Source organism: Amblyomma americanum, chromosome 11 (genome assembly GCF_052857255.1).
Source record: "Amblyomma americanum isolate KBUSLIRL-KWMA chromosome 11, ASM5285725v1, whole genome shotgun sequence".
Lineage (NCBI taxonomy): Eukaryota > Metazoa > Arthropoda > Arachnida > Ixodida > Ixodidae > Amblyomma > Amblyomma americanum.
The window spans coordinates 9,550,428-9,566,594 of NC_135507.1; the positions used below are offsets into that span (position 1 = coordinate 9,550,428).

At 44.3% G+C, this 16,167-nt stretch overlaps 1 protein-coding gene across 2 annotated transcripts in view; it reads right to left on the minus strand.

Moving 5' to 3' along the window:
* Nucleotides 1-10,159: 10,159 nt before the first annotated feature.
* The window catches only part of LOC144110007 (putative sodium-dependent multivitamin transporter), a 77,158-nt gene continuing 71,150 nt past the window's right edge, over nt 10,160-16,167 (minus strand). For both annotated transcript variants that reach the window (XM_077642810.1, XM_077642809.1), the window contains exon 16: nt 10,160-16,124. In XM_077642810.1, coding sequence (XP_077498936.1) covers nt 15,969-16,124 — 156 coding nt within the window. In that variant the 3' untranslated portion in view covers nt 10,160-15,968. The remainder of the gene's footprint in view (nt 16,125-16,167) is intronic.

Here is a 16,167-nt window from a genome sequence, read left to right on the forward strand (position 1 = left end):
AAACTCTTGAAGTTTAACTCTTCCCTGAACTCCAAAGTGCTGAGCAGTTCACAGATTGCAACGCCAATTAGCAAACATAAAGAACGTGAATGAGCCCTGCAACTTTCAGGCAAGGGTTCCATCAAATTCTGAAGGCAATGAAGCAGCAGCGAATGAAAAAGAGGAAGTTTAAATAACACAAGAGCTTATGATGCTGACAATTTGAAAATAATCTTTGGTAAGAATGCAGCAGAAATTATAAAGGACCAATTAGAATTAACCTAGGTCCTATCTTTGGCATTTTTTTCTGCAGAAAATGCTAACTGTAAATATAATTTCATGCTGAAACACTCTGCAGAACAAAAAAACAAAATAAATATGCAACACACAAGCACAGTACATTTGTTTCATAGTGCATAAGCGTTTCATCATAGGCTGATAACTCGGCTGTCTAGTAACTCCATTACTGCAAATGCAAGGTGACAATTTAAAGGTAACATGAAAGGCACCCATTAAGCATTAGTGCTATGTTGTTAATTAAATTGAATAATGAAATTTTCACCTTATTTAGTAAATGGTCTGGGGGAAGCACAATCCAGGAGGTTTAACTAAAAGAGGGCAAATACAGGCTGGTTGGTACTTTTTTGAACAAGAAAAAACAGCGCTATGGAAGACAAGACAAAGAAGGACAAACATCAGCACTGTGTTCGTCCTTCTCTTGTCTCGTCTTCTATAGCACTGTTTTTTCTAGGTTTAACTGCAATGTTCTTTTAACTGAACAGCACCATTACTGCAGTAGCAGTCAAATATTTGAGAAACTATGCTTAGAAAGCACCTCTATTCCAACTGCTGATGCCACCACTTTCCATTACAAATAAGGGCACCACCCTGGTGATAGTTTTTACAGCACAAAACAAAGGTACCTGTAATATCCTGCCAAGTAGCACTCTTGTCACCTAGTGATGGTAACAAAATGCGCACTTCGGCACCCAACTTTTGTGTGCTAGCATGGGAATTTCAGGCCACAGGCAGCAGCCATATGTTCCTTAAATAAACCCATGTCTGCCCTTTCTCTACCGACACAGCAGTACCTCTGGGAAATATTTTCAAACATTCCTTCTCTCCATACAGGAAATAATATGCACACCTTATAACAATGCTCAGAGTTATCTAATTTATCTTCTACGCCAAACCACACAAGCCTATTTGTCTATAATGTACTTCCACCCTTGCCGTCATATGTAGAGGCAGTTGCTTCACCAAGCTGCCATTGGCATCAGCTCTCTCTGGCCACTCCAACATTGTACTTTTTATGGATGAAAGAAAATTTATTTATCGGATCACAAATCCTGCAAACTAATACAACACACAGTTACAACTCATAGAACATTCTTAAACAGCAATGCAGTGAGCCATTTGTGAACTAACCAGCATCGTGAAAAAAACACACATAGTACAGAAGCTCACAACATACAGCTGAATTTCTCAATGCACAGTTTAACAGCTTTAACTCCACAAGCTGTTATAAATTATAATCACTTTTACATCAATGGTCATTCAAAAAAATCTCACCACCAAAGCAAGTACACAGAGTTTGCTGCAGGGATACTTAAATGTCGCAAAGCTACCAAGTTAAAACGCAATCGGACAACAACTGGTATTGTGACAGTAACGTGAAAATCTGTCCGCTAATCTACAGAATCTTTGTCAAGTCTGACAATGTTGAGGGCACAATTTGTAACAAATATATGCCACATTTAGAGGACTATAGAGACCTAACTTTAGTTGCATGTTTGCTTCTTTCAAGTGATGTGTTAGACATCAGAATACATGGATCACTGCGTGGTACTCGCCTACTGCTGCTAAATATTTATAATTAAATTTCTTCTCTCAAGCTGTTTCGATTTCATCAGCCGAATGATGGCTGTGATGTGTAGTTCACGCTTAGGTCACTTGAGGCACGAAAAGAACTGCAATATAAACACTGATATGTAGTGTTAATTCACTGCAACACTTAAACCAGCCTGTTTCTAGTGCTGGAATAACAACAAATGATATATCAACACGAGAAAGGTGGACAGGACGACGCGCTTTTATGTTGTGCTTTCTTACGAGCAAAAAAACCATGTACCAACTAGCCCAGCAACAAGTTCTAAAATGTATCAACAGTGATATTGCCATTTATTTTTGCGCCTCACAGGACCTAAGTGTGATTTACATATCACAACCATCGTTCGTTTGATGAAACCAAAATCGAAGCCGCGTCAAGAAGAAATTCAATTAAAACTTACTTAGCGGTCGTATAGGTGAATACCATGCGGTGATCCACGTATTCGAATGTCTAACGCATCATTTGAAAGAAGAAACATGGAAGCAAAAATTTGCTGTCTATAGTCATTTAAGAGAGACGACTATTTGAAAAAGGATAACACATGGGTTTGGTGTGGGGCAGTTTTCTGCCTTTTTTAACTTTAAGCCAAGAAAACACACTAAAACTTGCCAGCAAATGTGAAAAATATTTATCATCTGGAGGCCGGTCTTTGTTTCCCTGTCTTTGTTGCCCAATAACACAGCCATAACACAAGCATGGAAAGAAAACAGGACAGCAAGCTTTACTCATGGCAAAAAGAACACAGAGCAGCTCAGACATAAATATGTGAATTTGTAAGCTAGTGCCAAAAACTCACCTAGAACAGTATCACACACTGTAAAAACATGCCTTTTCATTTCACCGTGACGCTACGCTTTTGCTGGTGAAAGGCAAAGAAATTATGTCAGTAATAAATACAGTAAAAGGTCACTAATTCAACCCTCATTAATTCAGAACTACGGATAACTCAAACTGCCAGTGCAGACCTGGCCAATGCCCATGCAAGTCTATAGCATCAGACGCCTGCTGATTCAAATGCTTTGGATCTCACAATGATCAATTTGAATGGGCCCTTCCAATTTTGGAGCAGGTTCTGTTTCGACACTCCTGACAGAGTGCACACAGTAAAGGTGTTGTTAGAAATGTGAAAAATAATCATTGTCGAGCTGTTTTCATCTCAAAAGCAGGCGACCACAGTCCAATCTTTCATCAAGTAATTTTGATGGATGCAAGCGGTTCCTGTAAGTTTTTTTTTTTCAAAGTGATTTGATAATTCAATTTCAAATAATTCCGTCATTTTTCCATCACCTTAAAATTTGAATTAACGAGCTTATCCTACATTAAAGATGCAAAATTTTAATCTTGCTCCTGAAAACCTTGTTCAAATAAGTGATGCTCTGAGCACATGCCATTTAAGGCCCAGTCATGAAAGCAGCAGCTCGGTATGAACATGCTTTTTATAGACAAGAGAAAGGACCAGAAAAATTGCTCTGAGCCAGAGTACTTTGAAGACACATAAATTTACATACTTTTTGCCACCATGGCTAACGCAATTGAGACAGGTTAGCTACCAATATTTCTCCTAGCTTATATTGAAAACAGGCATCAAAAAACGAATGAACTGTGGTTTTCAAAGCGTGTTTATTGTTTTCATGGCGTTTTAAACTTTTTAATTTGAATGCCATTGTGCAGAGCTGACATTGAAACAGTTTCTCACTCTTGTGGACTAACACATGCCTTGCAAGGGTCCCATTCCATGCAAAGACCACGGGACAAAGCTTGCACTGGTATGGCTTCTCACCCGTGTGGATACGAAGGTGTGCCACTAGTGTCTTCCTTTGAGCAAATCTGCTCTCACAGTGGTCACACTTGTATGGACGCTCACCAGTGTGGGTATGAATATGGTCCACCAGGATGGTCTTTCTCACAAAGCTGCTCCCGCATTGGCCACAATTGTATAGACAGTCACTCATGTGTGTACAAAGGTGTACAACCAGGTTGTTCTTTGAGCAAAGCTGCTTTCACAGCGGTCGCACTGGTATGGCCAGTCGCTGGTGTGGGTAAAAAGGCGGTCCACCAGGTTGGCCTTTTGAGCACAGCTCCTCCTGCAGTGGTTGCACTGATATGGATGCTCACCCGAGTGGGTACAAAGGTGCAACTCAAGGTTGTTCTTTTGAGCAAAGCTCCTCACACAGTGGTCACACTTGTATGGGCACTCACCCATGTGGGTACGAAGGTGGTGCACCAAGTTGTTCTTTTGGGCAAAGCTGCTCCCGCAGTGGTTTCAGTGATATAGATGCTCACCTGTGTTGGTACGGAAGTGCATGACCAGAGTACACTTTTCAGTAAAGCTTCTCCCGCAGTGGTCACACTGGAACGGCCGACTGTCTGTGTGGGTATGGACGTGTCTCACCAAGTCACACTTTTGTGCAAAGCTCTTTCCGCAGTGGTCACACTGGTAGTGGCAGTCACCGGTGTGGAAGCAAAGGTGCCATTCTAGATGCCTTTTCTTAAAGCACCTACAGCAATGGCTGCAACGATACAGCTGCTTGCTGGTGCTCTCTATCTGGTGGTTTCCAAAGATGTTACAAAGACTTGGCATAGTGTGTTGCATATAAGTGCTGCCATCCTGCAAATTCTCCCCAGGCGGCACACCATGCTCAGGATCAGCTGTGACCAGGCCTGCACCATGAAAGGCAGGGTATTTTTGATGAAATGAAGAACCATATGTGTCACAGCTCATTTGGTAATGTGACCAGAATCCTACGAATCTAGAAGGCTATCTTACACAATATTTGGGCAAATGTGTTTAACCTCAGAGTAAATGGTTGGTCCTGAAAAAAACAGTCAACTTTAAGCATAATTTCTCATGTACAAAATTGCATGCAGCTGCAAGGAGAATGTTTTAACGTGATGACGTTAAGGCTCCTGTGCTACAGAAAATCTGGTGTCACCGCCTGCATTTTGGACAAAAAATCGGCCGGAGCACGGTATCAGAGGCGGCCACCTATGCATAACCTGGGGCACATGATTCTGCTCAGCCTTGAGTGACCCACCATGGTAGAAAAATAGGCCAGTCATGCAACCTTGTGGCATCATCACAATCTGCCCACCAGACTGTAAGCAAACCGTGCAGCGTGGCAGGTGGCAGTTAAATTAATGATTGGTTGTGAGAGATGCTCGGGAAGAGCAACCTGGGTCTCACAAGCTCCACTGATGAGGGCACCTGCCATCGCAGGGCAGTGGAGCATTGCTTAACCGCTGCAGCACTGCGCCAGCAGTGGTATCTATGAATGTAAAGGAAGCAGGGATCTATGAATGTACAGCAGAGAATAACCAATTCCGAATATAATAATAATAATAATAACTTCTTTATTTCCATCAGTGATGGAGGAGACTGCGAGTAAAAGTCGCTTTAGAGGCAAGCGACTTGACTAGAGCCCGCAGCCTCCTTTACAAGGCAAACAGCGATTGAGCAGGAGATATACATAGCAATTGACCACATGTGAAATTTGCACAAAAAATAAATGCAAAAACACAAATTACCTGAAAAACGCTCTTCAATTATTTAAGAAAGATTGAGTGACAAAGTGTTGACGTAAAGCTCGTACATCAGTTATATAAATATCAAGACTTGATTTCAGAAACAAATTTAAAAGTGTTGGTAGTGTGTATGATATCTTTTGTGTAGAATAATTGGCACGCGGAGTGACTACCTTCCACTGTTCCGTACAACCTCACCTTGTGATGTAAGAATGTGTGTTCCTAGTGAGATTAGATAACTCATGAAGGAACTGTAAATTCTCTTTTACCTCCCGTTTGAAAGCTTGACTTAACTTGTAATGACAAAGGTTAAACACGGGTATTATATTTGCTTTCGGAAATAAGTCTGATGTGTGGGCATTGTAAGGCATGTTAAATAGTACTCGCAAAAACTTTTTCTGAAGTATATGTATCTTTTCTAGATTCGTACGTGATGTGGTAATACATATGGATATTAACCCATTAACGCTATCATGTCATACCCTTAAGGCGGAACTTAGGTGTCTCCTGAAATTTTCTTTTAGCTTTTGAACTATTACTGAGAGCGATAGGCAGAATCTGTAATCAACTTAAAAACTAGAGCTGATTTGGTTTTATGGGGTCCCAAAGCGACTCAGGCTATCAGGGATGCCGTAGTGAAGGGCTCCAGAAATTTCGACCACATGGGGTTTTATGTGTTCCATATAAGACCACGTGCACTGACATCGCACAGCACACCGGCCTCTAGAATTTCGCCTTTATCGAAATTTGACCGCCGCGGCCGAGACTGAACCAGTGTCTTTCGGGTCAGCAGCCGAGCGCCATGACCACTGAGCCACCACGGCAGCCTGGAGCTGATTTGGTGACATGCATGTATGATCCCTGCCTCTATGGCTGGGATTATGCAAATCTGTGCAAGAGTTTTTCATGAATTAAAGAACGTCAGTTAGCTTTGATCCATGACACAGTAGGCTCCTAATGACAGCATTCCCTACGTCTATTAAAGCCCAAACTTAATTACCATGCACACTGGAGGAAAACCGTAAAGCAACTGCTGGAGATAAACTGCAGGACTAGTCGAAGGACGTGAAAGGACAGCTGAAGGACATGATAAATGTAGCCAAACACTCAATATAAGTTTGAGCTATGCTGTCACAACTGAAAGAAAAAGAAAGAATAATCCCATCATTTGCTTCTGCACACTGCAGTATTTCTGGAAAGATTTTGCATGTCTGGGAGCTACGTTGTTCAACAATTTATTGTACCAACGCTGCACCACAACACTAGGAAAACCTTTTAGCCTCATTTTCGTCAACAGTGTCTAGCGTTCCGTCCAGATGGAACATTTGCTGCTGCTGCAGCTCCGCCCAGTGGTGGTGGTGGTTATGTTGGGTTGGCTTAGGTTAGGTTAGGTTGTCTGGGTTGGGTTATGTTAGGTTGGATTGGGTTAGGGTAGGTTGGGTTAGGTTATGTTGGATTGGGTTAGGTCAGGTTGGTTTGGGATGGGCTAGGTTAGGTTAGGTTGGGTTGGGTTCCTTCTGGATGGAACTCTAGCGCAAATTGGAGTCCCGTCTGGATGGAGCTCTAGCGCAAATTGGAGTTCTTGTTTGGGTTGGGTTATGTTAGGTTAGATTGGGTTAGGTTATGTTAGGTTGGTTTGGGATGGGTTAGGTTAGGTTGGGTTGGGTTGGGTTAGGTTCCGTCCGGACGGAACTCTATCCACAGCCTTTCGTCAAAGCCATCGTCTGCCTATCGATCAAGACACGAAGGTGGTTGAAGCGTGGGCAACGCGAAATTGGTAGAGTGGCTTTAGGTTGTATGGGTGCTTGGCCATAGAAACCATTCAAAGAGACATCGGCTGGTCCACCTTTGAAGCGACGGAAGCCAGCAGCAAGCTGGCGTTCGAAGGGCACCTGCGTATGATGGACGACGAAAGGCGAGCCCACCGTGTGTTTCGCTACATCCATCTCACTGAGGACCGAACCCAGTGGTGCTTATGTGTTCAAATCTTTCGACGCATTTTTTTTTTGCCAGTCCCATTCAGATAGGTCAGCGAGTTCAAGTGGAGCTGTAAAGGCATGGGTCAAGGATGAGCTAAAGACTACCCAGTGGCGAAGGGCTACGCAAAGTAACGAGGGTGTTGTTGCGGGCTAGTTGGTTTAACATGCTTAAAGGTGAACAGCACAAACAGAAGACAAAAAGAGGAACGTACAACACAGCAGATATGTTGTACGTGCCTCTCCTTGACATGTGTTTGCGCTATTCCCTTTTAAGCTATACAAAGTAAACCAAGACTGCAGCTGTATAGGTCACACAAGACACTCATCACAGTGACCAGACTATACGGACTCCTTCGAGGCGCGCGCCGATGCACTACGTACCTCGTGCACCGCCGGTCTTGCAACTGGTAATATCAAAAAGTAGATAACGGTAGAGCTCACGTACGCAGCTATCCTCAACCTCATCAAAGGCAGAAGACGCAAATAATCCCCAGCCACATCCTCTGCTAACACAATATGAAGCGACATGCTGGAGAAGACTCCAAACAGGAGCCTTCCACAACCTTCACATTCTACATAAGATGTATCCGGAGCAGTATAGGGATACATGTCCGTGGTGCGGGGCAACCCCCACGCTGTATCATATCACATGGGAATGCATACACAATGTAGCTTTCCGAGGTAACAAAGAGCCAAATGTGGAGCAGTGGGAGGACCGGCTAACCAGCAGCCAGCTCAAGGTCCAAAGAGACCTAGTGAGCCACGCATGCCGGATGGCCAGGAACAGTGGTGCCTTGGACTAGGGGCGCCAACTACGCTCAGCCTGAAAGACATCGGCAATCTTCGGGCAAGCAGCAAGACTCCTTTATTAGAGCAATAAAGTTTATTCACTCACTCACTCACTCACTCACTCACTCACTGCCGCCGACCTTGTTATTGTTGTCGTTGTTGCCATTGTTTATGCTTACCGCGATGCAGCTGCCCGTCAACCATGCCATCATTTTGTCAATGCGCTCAGTGAGAGTAAATTACTGCCAAGTTGCGTACTGTATAATCCAAAACTGCTTTGGCTGTGACTCAACCAGTAAATTAGAAACTGACGGCCAGCTTGCGGACTCCACAGGCCAAATATGTGAAACACGAGAAAACGAAACTGTATTAAAACTCCGCAGCTTCATCCGTACGCAGAACAATCTGAAGCTTTCCCCGGTATCAATGCTTCGCCATGGCTTTGCCCTTGAATTTGCGCACAAATACCGCGAGTTCAGGGCCCCACAGGGACAACGAAACTATCTACCGCGTTGGTTACTGTTTCGTTTTTTTTTTTACAAATTAAAGAAAAAGAAAACGAAACAGTAACCAACACGGTAGATAGTTTCGTTGTCCCTGTGGGGCCCTGAACTCGCGGTATTTGTGCGCAAATTCAAGGGCGAAGCATTGATACCGGGGAAAACTTCAGATTGTTGTGCGTACGGATCAAGCTCCGGAGTTTTAATATAGTCGGATACAACTTATAGCGGCTTTTCACCGTCAAAAGACCCCCTACCAGCCAAAGACGATTAATTCTAAAAGGAATATGTGGCTAAATGTCTGAATTGTTTGCAGAAACAGTTGTCACATTTACGTCTTCCATATCAAGTCCCGATTTTTTGTAACCAGCGTTTGTCCAATTCTTCCTTGGCCTCGCTTTTCGTGCTGATTGACTATTAAATATGTAACAAAGTTTGATGTACCCTCCCTGTGTGATCAGTATATGTGGCTTCGGTTTGGTTTATGCGGGTTTTGACGAACCAAAGCGACTCGGGCTATGAGGGACGCCGTAAGGGCTCCGGAAATTTCGACCGCATGGGGTTCTTTAGTGTGCAGACATCGCACAGTACACGTGCCTCTAACATTTCTCGAAATGCGACCGCCGCGGTCGGGATCGAACCCGCGTCTTTTGGGCCAGCAGCCGAGCGCCATTACCACTGAGCCTATGCGGCGGCCAGACAAAAAAAAAAATGGGGGGGGGGGAATAAAAGTCAAAGAAACAGCGGACAAGGGTGGAATGCGCCGCGGAGATTTAAAGCGATGATTTTCTTCCGTATGTCGATGGCATTGTTCGAGGGATGCGCTGCGGGCCGCATCAATGGGTCAGCGGCAAATCATTCGCTCTGTGTACAGGAGATATTGGGTTCGACTCCCAGTAGCAATGGAGGCAAGTATTCCTAGGTCAGGTAGTCGGATTTTACAGGGGTGAAACGCTCAGAAAAGCTGCCCATTCGTTTCTGATCAAAGTGTTTATTTTGTACCCGTAACCACTGAGCCACCGCGGCGGCTGAAAAATTAAAAATATTTGTTCTTGGTGGTCATATAAAATTTGACATTAATGCTAACTGAATGCACATGCATTATTTATTGAACTCTACTAAACTTTCTTGATTCTATCCATATGTTATTCAATAAACTAGATGCAATCAGTATAACTGGCTCAGCTGTAGCCCAAATACGGAACTATACTTATTCAACAGATGAAGTGCTGGTAGCGCGAGGACAAAAGGACACAGCAGAGAAGTGGACGAGATGAGCGCAGCAGAAAACATATGCCATACTCATCTCACTGACATGCTCCCAATTCAAAACTACAAATAACCCAGTTCTGCAAGGTTCACTTATTGGTTCCCTATCATAATGGCCACAGTTATAATGCACGCTCGCTTTTTACGAATAAGAATGGTGCTTCAGAGTCAGAATCATGTTCTTTATTCAAGTTTGGTTGTAATCACAAATATATAATGCAGAAGGGGGGTCCTAGAGCATAACGCTGAAGGGCAACCTCCAGTCAATGAACACACAGAGAAACATGTATATATAAGCAGTATCACATAGCCAAAAGAAAAAAAAAAGCTTCAAAATGTGCATTAGGACAATGGACTGTATCTCAGGTACAAAGAGCCACCGTGGTGGCCCAACTTGGTTAGAACTAATGAGGAGGCATAATAAACTCGTTTCCGCAGTCGATGGAAGAGCGTCTCAGGGCCTCTGGGTGCCCGTGACACTACCCTGAAAATAAAGGCGGACACCCAAAAACGCAATAAAAAAGGGCAAGACACTGCTGACAAAACAGCAGTTCTAGCAAATGCTGATGTCAAAAATTCATGCCTTGAAAGGCGACATGAAAGTGATGTGAGCACACCGGTATACTTGATCCTGAGCAATTGGAGCGGAGTGTTGTGTTGCAGAGCAGGCCAATGTTTTCATCAAACCGCATTCCGACTACCCTCCGAGGTTCAGTTCGACCGCCACTTGTCGATCAATACTCGATGGTTGTCCTGATAACCGACAGATGCCTCTCAGCAGGTTTGCCGAAGAGCGTGCTTATTTCTACCTTTACTGGCAATGATGCGGGAGGCGACCCGCCGACCAGCTCATCGACCAGGTCCTCACAGAAGCCGTACGCCACTTCATAAGCATGGGTTCGTAGCATTATGCTTCTGAGCGTTCTCTGGTCCCAACGTTTTCTCGACTGTTGATCGATTCGTTACCGTGTTCATCCGTGTTTGGTCTGCTATATTGGAACTCACCAGTGTCTGCGGAGCACTACACTCCATTTAGGACCTCCACTTGGAACCAAACCATTCGCGCGGTTTTACGTAAGCTCTGTTGTGACGTTGGCTTCATGCTTCTACTCTTGTTTTTCACAATTTATCTCCTGTTTTTGCAGGGTGACTTCTCCGTTTACTCCCGCACATGTCGCACATACTCACCGTCCGAAGACTTACTATATTAGCCTTCCGCAATGAAGTCTTCGATTTGCATCGTCGAGCTTAAGCAGATTTCTTTCCTCACTGTGATTTTGCGCGCAGTAAAATATATGTATGCTCTCCTCCTGACCGCTCTTCATTTTAACCATAACCCTTGTTCTCGGACAGCTTGTCTTGGTTCGCATTTACACCGCAGCTAGTCCTGCTGGGCTCGAACATAATTCGTTCACGATCATCGATAGATCGAGCAAGCAGCAGCACCAGTGGCGGCGGCGGCGGCGGCGGCAGCAGCAGCAGCAGCATTAAAATATTGTTTTGTTCTTGAAATCTCTGTGCTGTTTTCGCTCTATTTTTGTGCCACTCGTGTCTGGCCAACACGGTCAGAAAGGAGTAATAGTCGGTTGCTCTATCTTCCCGGATTTTTAATAGCATCACGCAGCTGTCGATAGAGCTGCAACTTTCCTGATGAACATGAAGGCGTTCAGTTTTGGCGTCGTCTCATTTACGGTGCGCCCAGTTTGGGTTTCGCCACGCGATAGTATTAAAACTCAAGGCGCCTGCACAGTACACTTCTTGTGCATTACTTAAGCAATTAACGCAGGCTGCATTTATCTGCATTCGTGAATAAAGCAAAGCATACTTCGCACAAAGCGTGATTATGTGCCCTATTCCGTGGTATCATTATGCATTCCACTACCTGCTGCTTATGCAGACCAAGTGTAATTCTCACGCACTTACCCATGGAATACAAGGCATGCAGGAGAAAGTGTTTGTGAACAGCCTGCAAGCTGCGCCCACTTGTGTTATGGCGATCTCTCTTTAGCCTCGCGGCCTCCTCCTTCGACTTCAGTTTCATACGGGGCCAGCATTTCTTCAGCTGATTGAGGTCACGCCGGGTCACCCCATCGTTGCAGCTGAGGATCCTGGCAGTATCCTTGCAGGTTTATTCTTTTCGCTAGGAATGCCACATCACTCTTTTGCACTCTATTATGTGCCTCTATGCGTTGACCAAACTGTTTAGCAGTTCTTTTTCCCCCAAGTGTAAAATTGGGCCCTGCTTTATGCTGAGATACCGGAAAAGTCAGATCAGAAAGGAATCGTTCTGTGATAACCCAAGAGGCAGTGCCCTACTCTTTGAAGCTCGGTCAGGGTGTCTTAGAACGCGCGGTTACCAAAGGAAATTTAACGAAGACGACGCATGTGCTGTGTGTGATAAATATGTGGAAACATGTAACACCTCATACTCAGATGTGATGCTACCCATCCGGATGTCGAGGCACGCGCAGTCACTCTTCCCTAGGCCCTAAGGTTTAGGAATAACAATGGCCACGTAAACAAATCTGCAATGAAAGTTAGCACAAAGCGATTGGAAGATCGGTGGCACAAAAGCAGAGAGGTTACATAAGGTTAAAGAAGCGTTTGAAAACGTATTTAAAAAAAATGGCGAATTTTAACAACAATTTACAACACAGTTAAACAAAAGAAAAAGCCGAGCATGGTGGCAACAGCCACCACCCATTTTCAAAGAGGACGCTCCCGTCCGTCCGTCCGTCCGTCCGTCCGTCCGTCCGTCCGTCCATTGGAATCGTCTTGAGATTATTGCACTAAGATTTTGCAAACCGTGATTTCAGCTCAGGCGAATACAAGCGTACAGCAGAGACCGGCTCATGGCTACACGTGATAGTGACTATGACTGCTAATCAACTAAAATTGGCACAACGTGGTGCACGTTGGCAACCAAAAACGTCATTCAAGAAAAAGCGGCGGGTAGCACTGAACTGTATTTTTCGTTGTTAGCATCTATCTGCATTATTGTCACTCACACATAATGTATGTTTATGAATGCTAAACGAGATACGTTGTTTTATAGGTGTACAATGTGTGTTATTATGAAGTATTGTTGAATACTCCCCTCCCCAGACTACCAATACGTTCAAACGCGCGCTTCACTGGAAGCAGGTCACGTTGAGCATCTAGGAGACACGAAACCGGAATTGACGCGTTTTGAAGCCACCTTGGTGCCTCAAGTGGACTTCCTCAAGTCAGATCTGAACGCGAGACAAGTTACATTGCTGCATTCGGCGGTTAATAAACCGATACGAGAGTATACGCATACAACCTATATACCAATAGAACGAATACACCAACCAACACAATCGATGCACCTTACGATTAAATACGCCTAGTCGACAAATAAAAACCAATAGATTTTCTATTGGTTTCTGCTATTGCAATTGTTTGGCACAGCCGACGAATTTCATTATTCTCAAAATTTTGTGCACCTTCAGGTAACTGTGCTACGATCCCGGTAACCATATGCGCACCTTCTCCACGATGTCAGAGTTTGCCTTTCAAAACCTTTCCTAGAGCAAAGCCAAAGTATACGGTACAAAGATATGCATTGCACCATAAGCGATTTAATGAAATCACCTTATTTACAAGCACTGCGTTATCACACTTCAGTATTCATGGGTTCTGCTTTCGAAGACCTTGCAAAATATCCGTATTGAAGCCTACTGCATACGATTCAATACTTTCATTCGTCATGTGATCCTTCTCTTGTGTACTGCACAAAAAATGCTTGGAGAGATGGTGGTTCCAGAATATGAAATAATTTACATGAACCACTGAAAGGGCTAGCACATTTTGATCCACTATGGGGAAAAGAAAACTATGATGAAGAAAGAACATTTTGGAAAGCATGTGCAAACGCTCACGAACAGTGAAAATGGCGCATTGAACACTGAAACTAAAGAAATAACATCGAGTAGAAATGACTGGTTCTCACGCTACTTATTGCGTCTGTTGCCTGGTAGACATTTAGGGTCTGTACATTTGCACCCGTAATACCAAAACGAAATGCGTAACGCTAATGAAGGGATGGTGCTATAATGAAATCAATGAGTAATGCACTGATGCAACGCAGGTGAGCAGCCGTCACAAAGTTACGTTTGCTTCGGGTGATGTTCCGGCTAACATACTAAACCCACAGAAACAAACACCTACTAAGACGGCAAACGTTAAATAATTTATGGAGTTCCTCGCAACCAGAGTAGGATTTGAGTGTCAAATGATAATGAACTTAATAGCGATACCAACAATGCTGTTGGCCCGACTTACAAAATTACGGCAATGCATCACACATTTCTCAATTTGTTTTAACCGGCTCACGCCAACCAAAGAGCAGTTTTATACAGTTCAGAAGAACGACGTATAAATCTGAAGGAAATCTTCCCTGGGGAAAAAATAAGCGCATAAGCAACTTACGTCTAACAAGCTCCCTCTGGTCACAACAGCTGCCCATCCTCTATCTACGAGACGCGGCTTGAAATAGTGGCTCGTGGTAGCTTTTCACGTGCAAGTTTTTTAACACATCAAAATGTGTGAATGTGTGGCAGAAGCTGTCCTGGACTTCACGAAGACCAGTAATTTTCTAGCAAGAAGCATGCCCCTGATATGTGATTAACACGACGGACCTAATCGCTGATCTGGATTGCAAAGCGCACGTCACCTGGATTGACGTCACAGATTCGTGACAACTGATTCCCGGGTTCTCTTTATGACCACAAAAAATTGACGGCACTTTTTTGCTTCAGCATTCTTGCACTCAAAAACCAGATTTGGATTTTAAAATATTGGGCGTCGGCAAAGACACCGGCCTCCTTCTTGTTTTTTGGCGCGAGCGAGCACATTTCACACACACACGAAAAAGATAGTAATAGACATGGAGGATTCGTACGTGCTGCCAAAACAAATCATGTGCGAGTACCACGTGTGACGGCAGGGATTCTATTACTTCTCTGGTCGAGATTTCGTCAACATAGTTGAATGCGGTCTCCACTCATTGTTTGCATGTTCCAGCAAAGTACAATCCGCTGGCTCGATGTGACGTCACAGATTTGTCTCCGATATCGTCCACCGTGTGCACCCATTTTTAAGCGTTCACAGTGAATTCAGGGTAGGAGTGCATGTACGGCAGAGTTACTGATGGCTTAAAACATGACATGCTTCATGATGTCATGTCACGCTTCCTAAAACCATGATTCATAACTGGAGGCCACACGGCAAAATCTGAGTCACAGGAAGTGTCCGCTTAAGAGACGTCTCGCACTATTCGAAACCCATCACACTGCTTGAAGCTTCAAAAAAATTTTACGCCTTCTGCGACCGTAGAACTGCGAAGAAGTGTGTTGTCATCACCACACCACAAGCGTTACCAGTGAAAAAAGGATTTTTCCGACGCATGAATGTTGGAAGACCTTACTTTCAGCAGTTAATTAAATAATATGATTTATCAACAACTTCTACTTTCAAAGGGTAATTCCTACATCCCAGTCATTCATCGCTTATGCATTGTACAAGGAACACTTAAATATGCGGTCCTCACTTGTAGGCTCGCCACAGGTACGTTAAGCGCTCCTTACTTTCGCTGGCCCGAGTTTAACGTGGAAATGCGGTAGCAAGAAGTAAGAAATAAGAACGGAATGAGCAAGACGTTTCACATCCGCATAACCTTCTTTCTCTAACAAACAATGCTGATGATATGGACACCGGCGATGCGACATTTAAAACGTGAGAATTATCGCAGAGATGCATTCACAGCACCCGCTGTGGCGACCAAATGCTTGCACAGAGAGTTCGACTTCGCATTCACCGCGTGTGTCAGGGGTGCATGAACTACCGATGCAGCAAACAACCGTGAGATTTCTTCTGCTGAACGGCTGACGATTGAGAGGCTGTCCACTGAACAGCTGGTCAACACCGCTGGCAAGCATTCACAACATGCGCCGGACTGCCACAGGCGAAGACGAAGCTGGTTCCCTTCTAAGAGGCAGTCGCGCAGTTGAGACTGAGCTACGCGTCGTTTGGATCTGAAAACTTTGCGTAGATTTCGTTGTTTACGCTATGCTTAGAGAAGCTGTTGATGCCCTCTGTGTGTTCCTGCAGCGGCTCCAGCTCGAACGAAGACGCCTTGATTTCCTCAGCCGTAACAGTGAGCCGTAGCGGTCCCTGCAGAAGAAAATGCCAACACACTGCCACAGATGAAAAGAGC